General features: G+C 37.4%; 1 protein-coding gene across 1 annotated transcript in view; it reads left to right on the top strand.

Annotated features, from left to right (window-relative positions):
- Positions 1-23,534, top strand: part of HFM1 (helicase for meiosis 1) — a 150,074-nt gene that overhangs the window by 114,301 nt on the left and 12,239 nt on the right. The window contains exons 31-34 of the mRNA XM_059900015.1: positions 8,098-8,178; positions 8,425-8,540; positions 18,378-18,457; positions 19,465-19,571. Of these exons, the coding sequence (XP_059755998.1) occupies positions 8,098-8,178; positions 8,425-8,540; positions 18,378-18,457; positions 19,465-19,571 (384 nt within the window). The remainder of the gene's footprint in view (positions 1-8,097; positions 8,179-8,424; positions 8,541-18,377; positions 18,458-19,464; positions 19,572-23,534) is intronic.

Here is a 23,534-nt window from a genome sequence, read left to right as displayed (position 1 = left end):
GTACAATAACATCAAAAAAGAATAAAATACTTAATAAATTTAACAAAATAAGTGCAAGATGTGAACACTGCAAACTTCAAAATACCATTGTAAGAAATTAAAGACCTAAATAAATGAAAAGATATGCCATGTTCATGGATTGGAAGTCTGAATATCATTAAGGTGGCAACATTTCCCAAATTAATTCACAGATTCAATACAGTCCCTATCAAAATTCCAGCTTTTTTTTTTTTTTTTTGGCAGAAATTCACAAGCTGATTCTAAAATTCATATGCAAATGTAAGGGACTCAAAATAGCCAAATTAATCTTTAAAAAAAAGAACAAACATGGAGACTCACAATTCCTGATTTCAAAACTTACTATAAAACTACAGTAATCAAGGCAGTGTAGTACTAGCATAACAATAGACATATAGATCAATAGAATATAATTGAAAGTACAGAAATAAATCCATACATCTATGGCCAATTGATTTTGAACAAAGATGGGGAAAGGATAGTATTTCAACAAATAAGGCTGGGCATCTGGATAGCCAGTTGAATTAGTTTGAACCTCTGCTTCATACTATATATAAAAATTTTCTCAAAATGAATCAATGACCTAAAGATAAGAATTAAAACTGTAAAACTCTTAGAAGAACACATGGGTGTATATTTTCTTGACGTTGGATTAGGCAGTAGTTTATTAGATATGACATCTGAAGCTCAAGCAACCAAAGGAAAAAAAACAGATGAATTGGACTTTATCAAGGTTAAAAATTTTTGTGCTTCAACTGACACTATCAAGAAAGTGAAAGACAACCCACAAGATGAGAAAATACTTGCAAATCATATATCTGATAAAGGACTAGAATCTAGTATATATAAAGAAATCTTGCAACTCAACAATAAAAACATGAATAACCCAATTAAAACTGGTCAAAGAATTTAAGTAGACATTTTTCAAAGAAGAGCTACAAATGGCCAATATACAACATGAAAAGATGTCCAACATCATTAATCAATACCGAAATTCAAATCAAAACCACAGTGTGGTATCACCCAGTAGGATGGCTTTAATAAAAAAGATGAACAGTAACAAGTGTTGGCAAAGATGCAGAGAAATTGAACCCCTCATGCTTTGGTAGTGGGGATATGAAATTGTGCAGCTGCTTTGGAAAACATTTTGTCAGTTCCTCAAGAAGTTAAACATAGAATTACCCAGGAATTCCTCCTCTAGGTATATATCCAAACAAATTGAAAAATATTCATACAAAAACTTGTACATGAATGTTTATAGCAGCATTATTGATAGCAGCCAAAAAGTAGAAACAACCCAAATATCCATCAACTAATAGATAAGTAAAATGTGGTATATTCATTCAATGGAATATTATTCAGCCATAAAGAGGAATAAACTACTGATACATGCTACAACATGGATGAACCTTAAAAACATTATGCTAATGAGAGAAGCCAGTCACAAAAGATCAGATATTGTATGATTCCATTTATGTGAATGTCTAGGATAGGCATATACATAATGACAGGAAGTAGATTAGTGATTCCAGGGACAAGGGGTAGGAAGAAATGAGGAGTGACTACTAGTGGGTTCATGATTTCTTTTTGTGGTGATGACAGTGTTCTGGAATTAGATAGTTATGATGAGTGTATGACCTTGGAAATATACTAAAAACCCACTGAATCATGTACTTTAAAAAGGTCTTTGTGGTATAAATTCTATTTCAATTAAAAAATTTAAACATCAGTTGTATTACTACTTACCAGCAAAAAAATGGTAGAAATCATAATTCTGAAAATACCATTTACAATAGCATTAGAAATCTCAAATATCTAGTAATACAGTAGCAAAAGATATGAAAGACCACACTACAGGAAAACTAGAAATCTCATGGTGTATATGTTTAGATATATAAAAGGAAGAAGGTTTCTGCCTATCTTTCAATGACTCCCTTTTTCTTAGAACTGACTGCCACATCACAGAAGTAGGTTGTTTGTCTTGTTTATACTGCATTGTCCTCGGACCCCCGTTCTGGCCACTATTTTTCTGACAGCAAAATTATCAGGAACCAGGGTGACCTTCTTTCATTCAGTTCAAAGTCCAAATTCCTAGAAGAAAAGAAATACCTCAGTTTAAGACAGACAATTTAGAATTAGGACTGCACTAAGAGAATATAAAATCAGAGCTGTCGGTGGCCATCCTTTACCATGCACAGAAATAATCAAAGATAGCTGGACCATGTAAGAGAAGACTAAAGCAGAGGTACAGAAAGAAGCAAAGGTGAGAAGGCCAGAGCTGAAGGTCTGATGACTTTCCATTTCTTGGTTTCAGTCCCTCGTGATGCCTAGCTGCATTGCTGCTTTTGGATTCTGTGAGATAGCTATGTTCATGTAATACATTTCCACCACCCACCACATGGGTTTTTTTTTAAATAGCTTGAATTGTTTCTGTTGCTTGCAACTGTAGTGAAAATTAGGATGTTTACTATACTTCCTACTAGCAGCATGAGACTTTTATGAGAGCAAAAGTCCCCCACATTTTCAGCATAACCCTGTGGAAAACAGAAAAAAGATGCTTCCTATCAGGCAAATGTTTTATTATACAGATACCCCCTTCACATACATATATTATATATACAACCATCCCAAATCTTATGAACATTCTGATTATATAATTCAGTTCTTATATGCAAATTCAAGTATCCCCAAATAAAGGTGTATAATTATACCTTTATACATAACATACATACAGTATCTGCATTTTCTTTCTCAGTAACTTACACAGTGAAGGAGTCATAGATTTACCCTACTAAGGTTGTGACAACAGCCTTTTCAAAACAATACAAATTTCAGTTTTTCTGACCTCTTGTCAGACCATTTTATTAAATGATAAAAACTGATATTTAGTTCAGAGAATATAGTTTCTAAATTGCTTAGCTGGAGGGCCAGAAAATAAAATCAGTATAATCTGAATGAAAGCAAAAAGACAAGGAGACAGAAATCATGAGACAAGAGGGCAATCTGGAGTCTGATACCTGACTAATAAAAGCCCCATAAAGGGGCTTCCCTGGTGGCGCAGTGGTTGAGAATCTGCCTGCTAATGTAGGGGACACGGGTTCGAGCCCTGGTCTGGGAAGATCCCTCATGCTGCGGAGCAACTGGGCCCGTGAGCCACAACTGCTGAGCCTGCGCGTCTGGAGCCTGTGACCCGCAACGGGAGGGGCCGCGATAGTGAGAGGCCCGCGCACTGTGATGAAGAGTGGCCCCCGCTTGCCGCAACTAGAGAAAGCTCTCGCACGAAACGAAGACCCAACACAGCTAAAAATAAATGAATAAATAAATAAGTAGAGTAGCTATTAATTTTTTTTAAAAAGTTCCAGAAAGACAGAACAAACAAATCAGAATAAATAATTTGAGAAGATTCACTAGACTTAAAGTGAGACATATATCTGTGCATCAAAAAGGCTTACTGAGTGCTGGTTAGGATGAATGAAAGGATCTACAAAGGAAGCAACATTTCAGAACATCATGGATAGAGAGAAAAATCATAAATGCTTCCAAGGAACAAAAATTGAAGTAGTTTTAATGTTTTTATCAGCAACACTGGATGGTAGAAGACAGTGGACTTAAAAATCCAGGGGGAAATGATTTCCAACCCCGTGTTATATACCCAGGAAAATTATTAATTAAGTGTGAAAGTAAAATAAAGACATCTTAATACATTCAAGGATTCAGAAAGTTTAACTCTCATACATCCTTTCTTAGGCAGTTGTTCTAGGATGAGCACAATCAAACAAAGCAGTTAACCAATAAAGAAAAAGTCAAAGAATCCAGCAATAGTGGATTCAGCCCAGAAGCTTAATGAAAGGAAGTTCCAGGATGACAACTATAGCACAGGCCTAGATTGCATTGGGAGGAAGATGGAGGGCTCAAGAAAGGAGATATATATTTGGGGAGTAAATGGGTGAGGTGTTTTCATATAGTTGCCTTTATCTTTGAAATATTTGAATGAACTAAAGAAACTTTAGGTAGATATTGCTAGACTAAAAGGAAGGCAGTAAAACTTCAGGGAAAATAATATGTTGCTCAAGAAAGAAAAGCACTCCACTTGATTCTGCATTAAAAATATTTTTACCTCTATGTATCTCTCAAATTAGTCCATTCTCTTTGAATCTACTAATACTACCACTCTAGACTGTTACTGTAATTTTCTTTTATCTGCTCCATCCTCTTTCAAATCCATTCTCCTACAGTAGCCTCTTAACTAGTTTTCTTGCATCTACTCTGTCCTCTCTCAAATCTGTTCTCCATACTATACTCCGTAGATTGCTTTTTTCAAAATGCAAATTCAGTTATGTCCCTTCTTTGGTTAAAACACTTCAGTGGCTCCACATAGCTCTTAGAATAAAAGATCCACATCATTAACATCCCCTACAAGGTTCCATACTATCACTTAGTCAATCAGTTCCTAAGTAGCAGTGGGGTGCCAGCTGCTATGTAGTCTTGCCTCACCTCCATAGGATTGACTGGTAAGGACACAAGAGACCCAAATATATTTAGACAGTTTATTACTTACACAGACAGCAAAACACGATCAGCGTGGTATCAGCTGCATGCATCCATAATCCCGGAGGATGACACTGAACTGGAGGGACCAGATGACGAGAATGATGGGTTGCTTTGTTTTTGAGGAGTCAACTCTAGGCTGCAGCTAAGCAAGCAACTTTACAGCCTACAGCTGTACCTGAAAGGGTCAAGGTGGAAAGTCCTGTGCCTTACTAGAACCAGGAGACAGATGAGAAACTGCCTCATGGCAGCCTTATGCAGGATAGGCAGCCTCCTGCAAGCTAAGGAGGCAGATGAGAAATCGCCTTTAACAGTTCCTCGCAAGACTGCCTATCTTGATATGTCCCAGGGAGGATCAGAGGGCATTCTGTAACTAACTGAGCCTTGCCTCGGTGGAGACATGCAATCACCAGGGTGCCATGGTGGAGCTGTTTCCCTAGGAATACAGGCTGATCTTTCTACCACTGTAGTCTCATCTCATGCACTCTCTTATTTTCTGAGCGTCAGCCACATTGACCTTCTTTTAATTTCTCCACATGCCATGCTTTCTCTTGTTTAAAGCTTTTTCATATGCTGTCCCTTTCTTTCTCCTACCCCTTTGCCTTGTTAACGCCACTCTTTTTTCAGTCCTCAGTCCAATTATCACTTCCGTAGGAAAGTCTTCCAAGACATTCCTGACCAGGACCATTCCCCCTGTTATATAGCATTGTGCCCCTCTCCTTCATAGCACTCAGAACAATTTTATATTTACTTGTATAATCTTTAATTAATGTAATAGTAGAGATAATACATACACTAATATATTAGTTTATTACTTAATTCTAAAATGCTATCACATACGTAATTTCATTTTATCTTTTTACCTCTGTGAGGTAACAAAACAGGTAGTATTATTTTTTAAAATAAATTTATTTATTTAGTTTTGGCTGCTTTGGGTCTTCATTGCTGCGCGCGGGCTTTCTCTAGTTGGGGCGAGCGGAGGCTACTCTTTGTTGCGGTGCGCGGGCTTCTCATTGCGGTGGCTTCTTTTGTTGTGGAGCACGGGCTCTAGGTGCACAGGCTTCAGTAGTTGCAGCACACGGGCTCAGTAGTTGTGGCGCACGGGCTTAGCTGCTCTGCGGCATGTGGGATCTTCCCAGCCCAGGGCTCGAACCCATGTCCCCTGCATTGGCAGGCAGATTCTTAACCACTGCGCCACCAGGGAAGCCCAAAACAGGTAGTAGTATTTTTAATCCCTGTTGTTGTTGTTGTTGTTTTTAACAGAGAACAATCCATATTAGAACTCATGTTTTCTTACTCTAGTTCAGGGTGCCCTGTACTTCACCACTGTGTTTTTTCATGTAAATACATTAAATATAAAGTAGCATACAGTAGGTGAGAGGGGCAAAGAAAATGCCATAAGGGCTTGAAGGAGAGAGAAATCACTTCCAATTTAGGTGATCAGTATAGATCTCCATGATAGAGGTGCCATTTGAGTTGGTCTTGAAAGCTGATAGATAGGCTTCTGGTAGACAAAGAAGGGTCTTCTAAGACAAGAGGTAATATCAAAGGTACAATCATAGAAAGGCTTGGGACTATTTGAACACTAATGGCAAGTGAATGTATTTTTTTGGATGTAGGGTTAATATGGGTGCTAGAAGGGAGGCTAGAATTACATTGTGGAGGACCTTAAATGTGGAATTAATTTTGTTGGCAGCAGGAAGTAACTAACGTTTCTAAGTGGGCAAATGATCTGATCAGAGTTGAATTTTGGGAGGATTAATTAAGCAACAGCATATAGATAAATTGTAGCATGGTAGGACTGGATTCAAGGAAAACAGAAATCATGAACTGGGGCAAAACTTCTCAACCAGTAAGCCGTGACGTACCTTGTAAAGTATAACATTGAAACCTTTCAGACAAGGATCACTAGGAGCATACCTGTATTTGAGGAAAGCTAGGTATTTTTTAATTTGCTGCAGCAAAGGAGAACAGCACCTGCAGAACTGTGGGTCATCTCAGGGAATTGGGAGGAGCCTATTATAGGAGTTCAGCTTGTGCCAGGTGATTCTTAGAAGGGTTTGGGAGAAGCAGAGGTCAATTCTAGATTGGGTGCTATCAGCAAGTGGGATATTGGATATTTTGGTATATCTTATCTTGGAGATTGGAGAATTAAAAAAATAGTAGTCATTTGTGTTAGCCAGAAGAGGGAGATGTTTAGTTATTTTTGTGGTTCTTCAGCGTCCTTGTCTCTACTTTCAGAAATAATTACACACTAGTCTTATATCTGTCTTCTACTACGATCATAGAGTGGCCTTATCTGAGTATTGTTTATATTCTGCCGAAATTGTTTATGTTCATTTGGGAACACTATGGTTCAGCTGTCAGCTACCAGCTGCCAGCGATATTTTATTACTTTTTCAGTACCCAGTACATTGATCTGCTCAGCCCTCAAGGCATCTAACCAGTTGCCTCATATGGTGAGCAGCCTTATTCATTTACCCCTGGGTGCTATACATATATTATCATTGTTTAGATGTGCCATGCCTTGAAAAGGTTGATTGAGCAACACACTGAAAATGAAGAGTAAAGGACCAAGAGAGATTACAAAGGTTTTCAAAGCTCTTCACTACCTCCAACATTTCTAATTCATTTAAAATCTGTGCTCCAGCAAAAATAAACTGATTTGTTTCTATAGTCTGTGGTTTGCTGCCTTTGGATATTATGCTCTCTGTCTGGAACATCTTCCTCTGGTCCCCTTCTCATGTCCAGATCCTGTCTGTCCTTCAAGGACCACTTCAAATATCTCTCCCTTCTCCCATGTTACTCGGAGGGTTAAAATCAAGAAAAAGCCTACTTAAATATAATAAATGAAGAATAGATTATATATTTGGATATATTAATTCTAGCTTAGAGGGGTCAAGCTGGAAGCAATCTCTCCTTTCTATGAATTCATATAGCAAATTTGTTTATATCCCTAAGCACTTATTTCTAACATTTATTAAATATGCATGGTGTCCTATCTACTAGCTGCTGTCAGTGGTACCATCAAAATGCCATGAGGTTTCCTTCTTTCCGGGTTCTTCAGGCTTAAGTATAAAGTAGAAAAAAAAGTTTCAAAACTCCACCCTCATTCTTACCTCATTCAGCAGGAGTTAACTGATGTTCAGTGATATTTGGTTCTATTTATATCAGGGAGGTTAAGAGAAGCTTATAGGTGACTCAGTGCTCCTTGTGAAAAGCTGGGATGGGCCCCATAGTGAGGCAGGGACTGATTGTTATCAGAATATCTTTTTAAAAATACATATTAAAGGGGTTAACTTTTGAGGGAGTGTGAAAATCATAATCTTTTTGTACTGCCAGAAAATATTCTGATTGTTATCAGGATATCTTTTTAAAAATACATATTAAAGGGGTTAACTTTTGAGGGAGTGTGAAAATCATAATCTTTTTGTACTGCCAGAAAGGACAGAGCTGGATAAAAATTAATTATAATTAGTCACATTAATAGATGTACTGAAAAAGAGGCTTTCTTTTCTTATATTAATTTAGGAATGACTGCCTGCAAAAAACCTGGGAACCGAGAATGTAAACATCACTGTAAAAATAAACATACATGTGGACATGACTGCTGTGAGTTCCATAAAACAAGTTTATTTCAGGTTTTAAAAATTGAAAGGTCATTGAAGAATAGTAATAATATCCTAATTATCTATGTATGATATTTATATTATGCAGCTTATAACTCAAATAATTTTCTTTCTTTTGTGGTTAACATTTTTAAAAAGTAAATATTAGATTAGAAATTTTGAAGAAATTTGGCTTTATATGAACAATACATAAAGTTTAACTTAAAGAATCTAGAATTTCTTTTCATAGGTAAAAATGGAGTTGCACAGAAGTCAGAAATGAAAGAGTCAACAGTTTCTTCATATTTATCTGATTTAAGAAACAGAAATGCTCTTTCATCTCTTCCTCCAGTGAAACGTCTAAAGGTTAGTTTTTTTAAAAATTATTTTTTAATTTTTTTATTTATGGCTGTGTTGGGTCTTCGTTTCTGTGCGAGGGCTTTCTCTAGTTGTGGCAAGCGGGGGCCACTCTTCATCACGGTGCGTGGAAGAGGTTAGTTTTAAGAACATTTATCCCTTGTTCTGTAATTAAATGTATATGAATATCCCTTTATTCTGGGTATCAATTAGGTAGGTATCCACAGAGTACTTTAGAGTTACATAAAGGCTTGAGTAGGAAAATGACTATTATTCATAATACTGTTTCTATAGGAAAAGATACTATGGTTTTTAATAATTAATCTATAAATCCACTTTTGGCGCATAGGGGCATAGTTATACATCCCTTTCCTTCATTAACCTCTTTTTTATTTTAAACCAGAGAAGAGGGATATGTTGCTTGCTTTGGTTCAGCAATTGAAACTAGAAACTCTTGCCCTTTTGTGGCTCCATCTGTGGTGGACTGCGCTGGAAAGTCTGAAGTTGATTTTGATTCATGCACATAGATGAGTACTGAGCAAGAGTCTCCCTTTCAAGTGATGAAGAAATGGGAGTCCCTACTGATTGATAGGCTAGTCACTAGCAGACTTACTCTAAGCCTAAGTCATCATATCCAGGGCAAAATAATTGATCAGGCCACAAAACAGAGCCAAGAAAATGGCAGAGTGCCTGATTCTTTTCTAGGTCTTTTTTTTTTTTTTTTAACATGTTTATTAGAGTATAATTGCTTTACAATGGTGTGTTAGTTTCTGCTTTATAACAAAGTGAATCAGCTATACATACACATATATCTCCATATCTCCTCCCTCTTGAGTCTCCCTCCCACCCTCCCTATCCCACCCCCCCATCCCACGCCCTAGGTGGTCACAAAGCACTGAGCTGATCTCCCTGTGCTATGCGGCTGCTTCCCACTAGCTATCTATTTTACATTTGGTAGTATATATAAGTCCCTGCCACTCTCTCACTTCGTCCCAGCTTACCCTTCCCCCTCCCTGTGTCCTCAAGTCCATTCTCCACATCTGCGTCTTTATTCCTGTCCTGCCCCTAGGTTCTTCATAACCATTTTTTTTCTTTCTTTCTTTTTTTTAGATTCCATATATATGTGTTAGCATACGGTATTTGTTTTTCTCTTTCTGACTTCCTTCACTCTGTATGACAGACTCTAGGTCCATACACTCACTACAAATAACTCAATTTCGTTTCTTTTTATGGCTGAGTAATATCCCATTGTATGTATGAGCCATGTCTTCTTTATCCATTCATCTGTCGATGGACACTTAGGTTGCTTCCATGTCCTGGCTATTGGAAATAGAGCTGCAATGAACATTGTGGTACATGACTCTTTTTGAATGATGGTTTTCTCAGGATATATGCAATGCCAACTAGTGGGATTGCTGGGTCGCATGATAGTTCTATTTTTAGTTTTTTAAGGAACCTCCATACTGTTCTCCATAGTGGCTGTATCAATTTACATTCCCTCCAACAGTGCAAGAGGGTTCCCTTTTCTCCACACCCTCTCCAGCATTTATTGTTTGTAGATTTTCTGATGATGGCCATTCTGACTGGTGTGAGGTGATACCTCATTGTACTTTTGATTTGCATTTCTCTAATGATTAGTGATGTTGAGCATCCTTTCATGTGTTTCTTGGCAATCTGTTTATCTTCTTTGGAGAAATGTCTATTTAGGTCTTCTGCCCATTTTTGGATTGGGTTGTTTGTTTTTTTGATATTGAGTTGCATGAGCTGCTTGTAAATTTTGGAGATTAATCCTTTGTCAGTTGCTTCATTTGCAAATATTTTCTCCCATTCTGAGCGTTGTCTTTTGGTCTTGTTTATGGTTTCCTTTGCTGTGCAAAAGCTTTTAAGTTTCATTAGGTCCCATTTGTTTATTTTTGTTTTTATTTCCATTTCTCTAGGAGGTGGGTCAAAAAGGATCTTGCTGAGATTTACATCATAGAGTGTTCTGCCTATGTTTTCCTCTAAGAATTTTATAGTGTCAGGTCTTACATATAGGTCTTTAATCCATTTTGAGTTTATGTTTGTGTATGGTGTTAGGGAGTGTTCTAATTTCATTCTTTTACATGTAGCTCTCCAGTTTTCCCAGCACCACTTATTGAAGAGGCTGTCTTTTCTCCATTGTATATTCTTGCCTCCTGTATCAAAAATAAGGTGACCATATGTGCGTGGATTTATCTCTGGGCTCTGTATCCTGTTCCATTGATCTATATCTCTGTTTCTGTGCCAGTACCATATTGCCTTGATTACTGTAGCTTTGTAGTATACTCTGAAGTCAGGGAGCCTGATTCCTCCAGCTCCATTTTTCTTTCTCAGGATTGCTTTGGCTATTTGGGGTCTTTTGTGTTTCCATACAAATTGTGAAATTTTTGGTTCTAGTTCTGTGAGAAATTCCATTGGTACTTTGATAGAGATTGCATTGAATCTGTAGATTGCTTTGGGTAGTAGAGTCATCTAAACAGTGTTGATTCTTCCAATCCAAGAACATGGTATATCACTCCATCTGTTTGTATCATCTTTAATTTCTTTCATCAGTGTCTTATAGTTTTCTGCATACAGGTCCATGTCTCCTTTGGTAGGTTTATTCCTAGGTATTTTATTCTTTTTGTTACAATGGTAAATGGGAGTGTTTCCTTAATTTCTCTTTCAAATTTTTCATCATTAGTGTATAGGAATGCAAGAGATTTCTGTACATTAATTTTGTACCCGGCTACTTTACCAAATTCACTGATTAGCTCTAGTAGTTTTGTGGTAGAGTCTTTAGGATTCTCTATGTATAGTATCATGTCATCTCAAACAGTGACAGCTTTACTTCTTCTTTTCCAATTTAGATTCCTTTTATTTCTTTTTCTTCTCTGACTGCTGTCACTAAAACTTCCAAAACTATGTTGAATAATAGTAATGAGAGTGGACAACCTGTCTTGTTCCTGATCTTAGTGGAAATGGTCTCAGTTTTTCACAATCGAGAATGATGTTGGCTGTGGATTTGTCATATATGGCCTTTATTATGTTGACGTAAGTTCCTTCTATGCCTACTTTCTGGAGGGTTTTTATCATAAATGGGTGCTGAATTTTGTCAAAAGCTTTTTCTGCATCTGTTGAGATGATCATATGGTTTTTATCCTTCAATTTGTTAATATGGTGTATCACATTGATTGATTTGCGTATATTGAAGAATCCTTGCATTCCTGGGATAAATGCTATTTGATCATGGTGTATAATCCTTTTAATGTGCTGTTGGATTCTGTTTGCTAGTATTTTGTTGAGGAGTTTGCATCTATGTTCATCAGTGATATTGGCATGTAGTTTTCTTTCTTTGTGACATCTTTGTCTGGTTTTGGTATCAGGGTGATGGTGGCCTCATAGAATGAGTTTGGGAGTGTTCCTTCCTCTGCTATATTTTGGAAGAGTTTGAGAAGGATAGGTGTTAGCTCTTCTCTAAATGTTGGATAGAATTCTCCTATGAAGCCATCTGGTCCTGGGCTTTTGTTTGTTGCAAGATTTTTAATCACAGTCTCAATTTCAGTGCTTGTGATTGGTCTGTTTATATTTTCTATTTCTTCCTGGGTCAGTTGCAGAAGGTTGTGCTTTTCTAAGAATTTGTCCATTTCTTCCAGGTTGTCCATTTTATTGGCATATAGTTGCTTGTAGTAATCTCTCATGAACCTTTGTATTTCTGCAGTGTCAGTTGTTACTTCTTTTTCATTTCTGATTCTATTGATTTGAGTCTTCTCTCTTTTTTTTCTTGATGAGTCTGGCTAATGGTTTATCAATTTTGTTTATCTTCTCAAAGAAACAGCTTTTAGTTTTATTGATCTTTGCTATTGTTTCCTTCTTTTTCTTTTTCATTTATTTCTTTTTAATTTATTTCTGATCTGATCGTCATAATTTCTTTCCTTCTGCTAACTTTGGGGTTTTTTGTTCTTCTGTCTCTAATTGCTTTAGGTGTAAGGTTAGGTCATTTATTTGAGATGTCTCTTGTTACTTAAGGTAAGATCGTATTGCTCTAAACTTCCCTCTTAGAACTGCTTTTGCTGCATCCCATAGGTTTTGGGTCATCGTGTTTTCATTGTCATTTCTTTCTAGGTATTTTTTGATTTCCTCTTTGATTTCTTCAGTGATCTCTTCGTTATTAAGTAGTGTGTTGTTTAGCCTCCATGTGTTTGTATTTTTTACCGATTTTTACCTGTAATTGATATCTAGTCTCATAGCTTTGTGGTCGGAAAAGATACTTCATAAGATTTCAATTTTCTTAACTTTACCAAGGCTTGATTTGTGACCCAAGATATGATCTATCCTGGAGAATGTTCCATGAGCACTTGAGAAGAATGTGTATTCTATTGTTTTTGGATGGAATGTCCTATAAATATCAATTTAGTCCATCCTGTTTAATGTATCATTTAAAGCTTGTGTTTCCTTATTTATTTTCATTTTGGATGATCTGTCCATTGGTGAAAGTGGGGTGTTAAAGTCCCCTACTATGATTGTGTTACTGTCGATTTCCCCTCTTATGGCTGTTATCATTTGCCTTATGTACATTGAGGTGCTCCTATGTTGGGTGCATAAATATTTACAACTGTTATATCTTCTTCTTGGATTGATCCCTTGATCATTATGTAGTGTCCTTCTTTGTCTCTTGTAATAGTCTTTATTTTAAAGTCTATTTTTTCTGATATGAGAATTGCTACTGTGGCTTTCTTTTGATTTCCATTTGCATGGAATATCTTTTTCTATCCCCTCACTTTCAGTCTGTATGTGTTCCTAGGTCTGAAATGGGTCTCTTGTAGACAGCATATATATCGGTCTCATTTTTGTATCCATTCAGCCAGTGTATGTCTTTTGGTTGGAGCATTGAATCCATTTACATTTAAGGTAATTATCGATATGTATGTTCCTATTTTCATTTTCTTAATTGTTTTGGGTTTGTTATTGTAGGTCTTTTCCTTCTCTTGTGTTTCCTGCCTAGAGAAGTTCCTTTAGCATTTGTTGTAAAGCTGGTTTGGTGGTGCTGAATTCTCTTAGCTTTTGCTTGTCTGTAAAGGTTTTAATTTCTCTGTCAAATCTAAATGAGATCCTTGCTGGGTAGAGTAATCTTGGTTGTAGATTTTTCCCTTTCATCACTTTAAATATGTCTTGCCACTCCCTTCTGGCTTGCAGAGTTTTTGCTGAAAGATCAGCTGTTAACCTTATGGGGATTCCCTTGTATGTTTTTTTCCCTTGCTGCTTTTAATATGTTTTCTTTGTATGTATGTATGTATGTATGTATGTATTTATTTATTTATTTATTTAAAGATTTCTTTTTTAAGTTTTTTTAAAAATTTCATTGCATTTTTATTTATTTATTTATTTATTTATTTATTTAATTTTTATTTTTGGCTGTGTTGGGTCTTCGTTTCTGTGCGAGGGCTTTCTCTAGTTGCGGCAAGTAGGGGCCACTCTTCATCACGGTGCACGGGCCTCTCACTATCGTGGCCTCTCTTATTGCGGAGCACAGGCTCCAGATGCGCAGGCTCAGTAGTTGTGGCTCACGGGCTCAGTTGCTCCACGGCATGTGGGATCTTCCCAGACCAGGGCTCGAACCCGTGTCCCCTGCATTGGCAGGCAGATTCTCAACCACTGAGCCACCAGGGAAGCCCTGTATTTATTTTTTGATAGTTTTATTAATATGTGTCTTGGCGAGTTTCTCCTTGGATTTATCCTGTATCTGACTGTCTGTGCTTCCTGGACTTGACTATTTCCTTTCCCATATTAGGGAAGTTTTCAAGTATAATCTCTTCAAATATTTTCTCAGTCCCTTTCTTTTTCTCTTCTTCTTCTGGGACCCCTAGAATTCGAATGTTGGTGCATTTAATGTTGTCCCAGAGGTCTCTGAGAGGGTCCTTAAATCTTTTTTCTTTATTCTGCTCTGTGGTAGTTATTTCCACTATTTTATCTTCCAGGTCACTTATCCATTCTTCTGCCTCAGTTATTTTGCTATTGATTCCTTCTAGAGAATTTTTAATTTCATTTATTGTTGTTAATCTTGTTTGTTTGCTCTTTAGTTCTTCTAGGTCCTTGTTAAACGTGTCTTGTATTTTCTCCATTCTATTTCCAAGATTTTGGATCATCTTTACTATCATTACTCTGAATTCTTTTTCAAGCAGACTGCCTATTTCCTCTTCATTTGTTTGTTATGGTGGGTTTTTACCTTGCTCCTTCATCTGCTGTGTGTTTCTCTGTCTTCTCATTTTGCTTAACTTACTGTGTTTGGGGTCTCCTTCTCACAGGCTGCAGGTTTGTAGTTCCCATTGTTTTTGGTGTCTGCCCCCAGTGGCTAAGGTTGGTTCAGTGGGTTGTGTAGGCTTCCTGGTGGAGGGGACTAGTGCCTGTCTTCTGGTGGATGAGGTTGGATATTGTCTTTCTGGTGGGTAGGACCATGTCTGTTGGTGTGTTTTGGGGTGTCTGCGGCCTTATTATGATTTTAGGCAGACTCTCTGCTAATGGGTTGGGTTGTGTTCCTGTCTTGCTAGTTTTTTGGCATAGGGTGTCCAGCACTGTAGCTTGCTTGTCGTTGAGTGGAGCTGGGCTTTAGCGTTGAGATGGAGATCTCTGGAAGAGCTTTTGCCATTAGATATTATGTGGAGCTGAGAGGTCTCTGGTGGAACAGTGTCCTGAACTTGGCTCTCCCACCTCAGAGGCACAGGCTGACACCTGGCTGGAGCACTAACATCCTCTCAGCCGCAGAGCTGAGAAGAAAAGGGAGAAAAAAAGAAAGGAAGAAAAAAATAAAATAAAGTTATTAAAATAAAAATAATTATTAAAAGTAAAAAAATTTTAAAATAATAAAAAAAGAAAAAAAAGAAAGAAAGAGGACAGCAACCAAACCAAAAAACAAATCCACCAATGATAACAAGCACTGAAAACTATACTAAAAAAACAAAACAGACAGACAGAACCCTCGGACAAATGGTAAAACAAAGCTATACAGACAAAATCACACAAAGAAGCATACACGTACGCACTCACAAAAAGAGAAAAAGGAAAAATATATATATATCGTTGCTCCCAAAGTTCACCGCCTCAATTTTGGGATGATTTGTTGTCTATTCAGGTATTCCACAGATGCAGGGTACATCAAGTTGATCGTAGAGATTTAATCGGCTGCTCCTGAGGCTGCTGGGAGAGATTTCCCTTTCTCTTCTTTGTTCGCACAACTCCTGGGGTTCAGCTTTGGATTTGCCCCCCCCCCCCCCGTGTGTAGGTCGCTTGAGGGCATCTGTTCTTCACTCAGACAGGACGGGATTAAAGGAACAGCTGATTCGGGGGCTCTGGCTCACTCAGGTCGGGGAGAGGGAGGGGTACGGATGTGGGGTGAGCCTGCGGCGGCAGAGGCCGGCGTGACGTTGCACCAGCCTGAGGCACGCCGTGCGTTCTCCCGGGGAAGTTGTCCCTGGATAATGGGACCCTGGCAGTGGCGGGCTGCACAGTCTCCCGGGAGGGGAGGTGTGGAGAGTGACCTGTGCTTGCACACAGGCCTCCTGGTTGCTGCAGCAGCAGCCTTAGCATTTCATGCCCGTCTCTGGTGTCTGCACTAATAGCTGCGGCTCACACCTGTCTCTGGAGCTCGTTTAGGCGGTGCTCTGAATCCCCTCTCCTGGCGCACCCCGAAACAATGGTCTCTTGCCTCTTAGGCAGTTCCAGACTTTTTCCCGGACTCCCTCCTGGCTAGCTGTGGCACACTAGCCCCCTTCAGTCTGTGTTCACGCAGCCAACCCCAGTCCTCTCCCTGGGATCCGACCTCCAAAGCTCGAGCCTCAGCTCCCAGCCCCCGCCTGCCCCGGCGGGTGAGCAGACAAGTCTCCCAGGCTGGTGAGTGCTGGTCGGCACCGATCCTCTGTGAGGGAATCTCTGCGCTTTGCCCTCCACACCCCTGTTGCTGCACTCTCATCCGTGGCCCCGAAGCTCCCCCCAGCACCGCCACCCCCAGTCTCCAGCAGTGAAGGGGCTTCCTACTGTGTGGAAACTTTTCCTCCTTCACAGCTCCCTCCCACTGGTGCAGGTCCCATCCCTATTCTTTTGTCTCTGTTTTTTCTTTTTGTTTTTGCCCCACCCAGGTACGTGGGGAGTTTCTTGCCTTTTGGGAAGTTTGAGGTCTTCTGCCAACATTCAATAGGTGTTCTATAGGGGTTGTTCCACATGTAGATGTATTTCTGATGTATTTGTGGGGAGGAAGGTGATCTCCACGTCTTACTCTTCCGCCATCTCGAAGGTCTCCTCTCTAGGTCTTTTATAAGAAAGAAGATTCTAAGCCATGAGGCTAAAACAAGGAGAATATTGGGAAACATGGAGAGGTTTACAGTTTGAAATGGCAACCACCTTTTCTGAGACAATTATTTTTTAGTATCCCAAGTTTTTCCTACCTTCTTTTTGTACTTATTCCATATCATCCATCCCTCCCTTCTTCCCTCCCTTCCTTCCTTCCTTTCCTTCCTTCCTTCCTTCCATATTCATTGAGCACCAAGAATGTGCCAAGCACTATAGTAGGTGTGGAAGATCCAGTGATAAGACCGTTTTAGTCCCAGACCTCATAAAGCTTACAGTTGAGTGAAGGATACAAATAAGTTAATAGGCTTTTTCAGTACAGTGTGATGAGTGATTCTGTGACAGAAGTGTAAAAGATAACTTGAACTTATATAGAAAGTGCATTCACTCCACATTTGATAGGCCAGGAAAGGATTCCTAATAAACATGATTGAGACCTGAAGGATATATGGGCATAAGCAAGTATGGAGAGGTGAGTACCAGAGTGGTGGTAAAGAGGGATAGAAAAGTATTTCAGATATAGAGAATATGCAGTGGTTCAGAGCTGAGAAAGAGATAGAGATCTTTTTAAAAACTGAAGTAATACAGGAGGGTGGAGAAAGATAAAGCTGAAGAAGTAGGAGCTAGATCATGAAAACATTTTTGCTGTTTTAAGGATTTGGATTTTACCCTGAAAGTACTGGGAAATCACTGAAGGGCTTTAATCAGTGGCATGATTGGAACCGCATTTTATAAAGTTCACTCTGGATGCAATGTAGAGAATGCATTAGAGGATAATAGAAAAGGAACATAAGGACTCATTAGGGAGGTTTTGCAGTAGTCCAGGCAAGACAATGGCCTAGTCTAGTGTAGTGGCAGTAGCAGTGGAGAGAAGTGGCTGGGTTTAAGATATTTTTCAGAGATAGAAACAACTACCTTGCTACTTATTGGTTATAAGGGGTGAAGTAGAAGGAATAAAGATGATGCCCTTCTGTCTTGAGCAACTGGGAAAAAAGTGGGGCCTCACTAGGGTAGACACTGTAAATGGAAAGCAAGTTTGGAGGAGTAGAGACATGATAAGTTCATTTGGGAAATACTGAATTTGGAGGCCTACAAGATGTCTAGGTAAAGATGTTCTATAGACAGTTGGATAATAGCTGTTTGAAAGTCAGGAGAGAGCTGAGCTAGAAAATCAAGAAAGAGAGCTAAGCTCAAATCTACAGAGAGCTATAGATTTGAGAGTCATTCATGTGTAGATGGTAATTGAAGCCATGGGAGTAAATGAGATTTATGATTGAGAATGAGTGAGAGTGAGAAGAGAAAAAGGCCTCATGACGAAGAACCATGAAGAATATCAACATTTAAGAAGGGCCTGAGAAGGAGATTTGAGTTGAAAACTAGCTTGAGTTTCTCACAATTTATTGGTTTGGGGACTATATGTATCAGCAGGAATTTTGCTGTTTGGCTTATTTGTTAAAAGGTGTATTGATATGAAATTGATAGTTGAACTTGTTAATTTTTCATTAATAGATGCAGATGAATAAATCTCAAAGTGTGGACCTTAAAGAGTTTGGTTTTACTCCAAAACCTTCTCTTCCCAGTATATCAAGGTACAAATATAATGTTAATATCTGAGGTAAAGTATTCATCATAAACTCTCTGTTCCTCCAAATAGTCATGTATTCAGAGAAAGATGGTTACTGGCTACCTTTGAATCACAGTAATCATTTAGTTCCATAATGAGGTAATTACATCGGGAGAGTTTTGTTATCTTTTATACCCCAAATTTATTTAGAACTCTGCAGTCATAATGATACTTTAACATTGATCGAATCTGCTCTTTCCTGGAAAACTATCCATCCTATGTGTCATGCCCCCAGGCTCTCTCTGCCTTCTAAACTTAACAGATGACAAGAGTATACTTTAAAAAGAGAAGTCATGTTGGTGTATAAAGTCTAATATTTTCCATTTAGAGGCCCACTCTATATTAATAATACCTCAGATTTATAAAATACTTTATAATTTAAAAATTGCACTTTTGTGCATTCTTTCTTTTGACCTTAACAACAACCTGGCTCATAAACCAAGGTATTTTTATCCTATTATATAGATGAAATAACCAAAGCTCATATTCAGAGGGCCCTAGATGATAACTCAGCATTCTTTTCCTATTATGATACCTAAAAGGTAACAGTATATGTAATTTCCCTTCCAGATAAGGGCATTCTATATGCTGGGATGACATTTAATATACTTAAAAACCAGTACAGAACAGCCGCTGACCAATCAGACTAGGTGCCAGCACTACTTCAAGAGATCCTAACTTTTGTTATCTAACTGAAAGAAGCATTAGAAATAAATTTTTAAGGCTACACACAAATAGCAGAAATCTACCCAATGGGGGAATGTAAAGATGACTAAATGACCTAAGAAGTTGTCACTTCCATTAAACACCTATTTTTTTTACCTTTTACTACTCAGGCTAGTACAGTTTATCATAGAAGTGTTGAGTGGCTGAACCAATTTTTTCCCATTTATATGAATAAGTAGTTTTCAAAGTCAGATTAATTTTAATATTTTCTTTAACATTTTTATGGTTTTATTTATCTTTATAAAGGTCAGAATATTTAAACATACCCGAATTGCCTATAATGGAGCAGAGGGATCAGCGTGAGATCTATACAAAAGGTCAACAACCAGAACCATCTGCATATCAAGACAAAGGTAAATTACTGTTGATATTGACTTGAGAGAGAAAATGATTTCTCACTACTTTGGATTGACAAGCAATGTTACTGAAAAACCAAAATCTAAAATTATGATTATTAACTTGGCAACATTTTTCTCTTCAGTTATTGAAGCAGTTTCAAATTCTTAGGTCTGTTATTTCAGATGGTCTTGTTGTGTCTATCATAGATTCCTAAAAAATCTTTTCCTACATAGCATTGACTATTTTAATTTAAAGATAATATGAGGAAAAGCTGAGAATATAAGGGATCTTAGGATATGCAAAGTATTAAAATGCTGAACTATTACTTTTATATGTCTTTAGAATTATTTGAAATAATTTTTTATTTATAAAATTAGTCCATTTTACAAAATAGCTGTGTGACCTTGGGAAAATTATTTAACCTCTTTGGGCGTTAGTCTTATCTTTAAAATTAAGGGATTAAATTGGGTGACCTTTAATATCTCTCCAGTTCTTAAACCTATGATTCTTGCAATCTCTATGATATGTGAGACTATAACCTAGTTTGTGGGATATAGCTGGTTTGTAATATAGATTTGCTTTTTATCTGTGTCTGTCATTAAATTAAAGAGGTAATGCATATAAATTCTTCAACTTTGGGCCTGGTTCATCATTTCTCCAGGTCCTGCCGTTAATAGCACCATTTCTCTGGGTCATGCTACTATACTAATAGCAGTCTGTTAAAACGTGTGAGAAATAATTCTGGCCACAGAGTTGTTTGTTCAAGTGGCTGTATGTAGAAATGATAAACTTGGGATTTTCTAAAAACAATTAACAATTTCAAGTGTGTGTTGTTTTTGACTTCTATTGCCACTCTTTCCTTCATTCTTTCACTCTATTGCTTTCTCTGGCCATAATTTAAGATCTTAGGTAGGCAAGGGCTGGAGTACCCATCACCCCTTATGACACTGTGGCAGCCATTAGGCCCAATATCAGATCAAGAAAAATCCCCTGATCTTACCTAGACTATCAGAACATTTATCTAATTTGTTCAAAGCCTGATAATATTATTACAACATGAATTGAAGGTGTAAGAGTGTCAACCCTCTTATTTTTATCTCTCTTCAACCTGTAGCCCTCTAACTTATTCCTTGTATGGCTGTTCTATTCCCTGCCCTTCACACCAGAGTTTGTCCTTCCCTCTGTCTACCTTCTTGTTGTCTTTACATAGTTTTTCTACTTTTATTTCTTTCCCACCCACTATTCCAAATGTGATTTGTATTATGATATAAAAGTCTCATCTAGATACTTTAAACCCCAATAATAACTGTATCCCTCTTTTACTGAATGCTCCCCCACCTTTTTTAAAGAAGCTGTATAATATAGTAGTTCAACTTACAGGATCTAGAGATTATCTGTCTAGGTTCAAATCCTAGCTCATTTAGTAGCTGTATGACTTTTCATAGTATACTTACCCAGTTCGTCTCAATTCCCTCATCTGCTTATATTTTAGGGATTTTAGGGTTAAATGAGATAATGTATATAAAGCTCTTAGCATAGTATCTGGTACTGTTATTAATAGTAATTGAGTATATTCATTATACTTTTTACACATTAGTCTTTGGTGGCAAAATACTTTAAATGTATTCAAATACTGCTCTTAAGAATGTTTTAAGAAAAACATGGCAATTTTTATCATCTGTATTCCAGGTGCAAAAAGAGAAGAAGAAAAAATGTCAGAAATTATGAGAAAGCATGTTGAATTGTAAAATTTAAATTGTAAGGGACCTTTGTGCAATTTCTCATTTTACAATGAAAGAAGCCAAGACTCAGAGATTAAATGACTTGCCCAAAATCACATATCTAATTAATAGCAGGGCTAGAAATAGATTCCATATCTCTTGATTCCCAGGCAATGCCATTTCTATAAAATGAAATTGACTTTTAGTTATCAGTGGAGAATTGAAAATCAAACCTGTAATATACGAACTCTTTCAACTTTCCACCCCCCCCAACTATTATATTTCTCTGTTTCTGCACCCATCCTTAACTCTCTATTTATTTTGAAAGAAGAATTATCTTTTCTTCTATTCAAAGTTTATCTCTCCACCTGTAATCGTACTCTTTCCAATTCTGCCCCCTCTGGGTCTTTAGGAGACCAGCTATCTCTCTCCTCTTGCCCTTATTTTCAGTATCTTCTCCCTGTGGCCTCTTTCTTTTCAGCATATAAATATGCTCAAGTCTCTTCCTTCTTTAGCTGCCAGTCCCCATCTAGCCAGATGGTTTTCTTCTCTTTATATTTCCACTTGACTTTGTACCTACTTCTCTTTTTAGGACATAGCATACTGTGTATGTGTATCAAGGCACAAAAGTAGAATAGTGTGTACTGGAGTTGTAGGTACAGTTGAAGGATAGAGAAGGATTTGGATAGTGAAGAAAAGGATAGAGGTTATTTAAAGTGAAGGAAACTCACTTTAAATTTTACTGGAGCATTTTACTGGAGCAAGCTTGTACTAGCTTGTGAGATGATTATTAAATTTTGGGGAATCTTTCAGGCATTATTAAAGTTTAATTATATAAACTTTCAATTAAGTTATATTAAACACAAAGGCTATAAATATTAAAACTAACCATTTCCTAATTATTCTACTACATTTTACTGTTATCTGTATTCTTGAGATTATTTGCATCTATATTTGTATCTGTATGGTGGGAATACTGTATAAAGGGATGCTATTGTGCATTTCTTCCCAACTTGGCATTCAGTTACATCACATTGGTAGCTTGAAATCAGTCATGGTGGGAATACTTATAGAATGGAAATCAGCAACCACTACAAATCAGGGCTTAACTTATTGTTTTGTTTATTGTTTATACTTAAGAAAGTGATGGAGAAAATGATAGTAGTGCAGATTTAATTTATCAGTGTGTCATGTCTGTAGCCCTTACATTGTGGATAGCAAGAAAAATTGAAGGACTATTCCTCTAGCATTTGAAAATTATTATCTAATTCAGCAAGGAAATTGCTTAAGGCTATGGGTGAATGAGTGAAGTCCCAACATATGTCTTTATTGTTTTACTTTTATTAAAGTCAACAAAAATATCAAACAACGTTCGAATTGACAAATGAATGTGAGAACTACATTCATTTATCAGTTGCAACCATAGGTTGATACAGATACAAGAGTTTGGCAAAATTCAATGAAAACGTTCAGTGATAATCAATTATATATATGGAATTTACAGTTAAGCATGCTGTATATTTTATCATTATTTGTAAATTGTATGCTATACATCCTTTACATATAATACATATATATGCATAAAATTTTTTGGAGAAGCGAGTTATTAAATATTTATTAACACACTGCTATGGAAAACTGCACAAGTAAAGGCGTTTAGTCCCCATAACAATCACATGTATTAGGTACTATTATTTATTTATTTATTTATTTATTTGGTTGTGTTGGGTCTTAGTTGCGGCAGGCAGGCTCCTTAGTTGTGGCTCACCGGCTCCTTAGTTGTGGCATGCGAACTCTTAGTTGCGGCATGCATGTGGCATCTAGTTCCCGGACCAGGGATCGAACCCGGGCCCCCTGCATTGGGAGCAGGGAGTCTTAACCACCATGCCACCAGGGAAGTTCCATGTTAGGTACTATTATTATCCCCATTTTGCAGAGCAGAAAACTAGGCTCAGAGTTTAAATTACTTGTCTAAGATCATCCAACTAGTAAATGATAGAGGTGGAATTTTCACCCAGGTAGTTGGCTCTAAACCCAGGCTATAAACAATGGATAACATTGAGGATATTTTAGCAGGAGAAAAATAACGATATATTTTCATAACAATACTCAAAATTAACTACTTATAGGGAGAAGAGATGGGGGAGGAAGCCCATTTTAGAAGCTATTATAATCCAATCTTGGAGTAAGATTATTCTTATGTAGGAATTAAGAGGGAAAATTAATTCTGTCTAGAAGAATACCTTGAAAATTAAA

This window comes from Balaenoptera ricei, chromosome 1, assembly GCF_028023285.1.
Source record: "Balaenoptera ricei isolate mBalRic1 chromosome 1, mBalRic1.hap2, whole genome shotgun sequence".
NCBI classification, from domain to species: Eukaryota; Metazoa; Chordata; class Mammalia; order Artiodactyla; family Balaenopteridae; genus Balaenoptera; species Balaenoptera ricei.
This window is presented reverse-complemented; position numbering and strand designations above follow the sequence as displayed.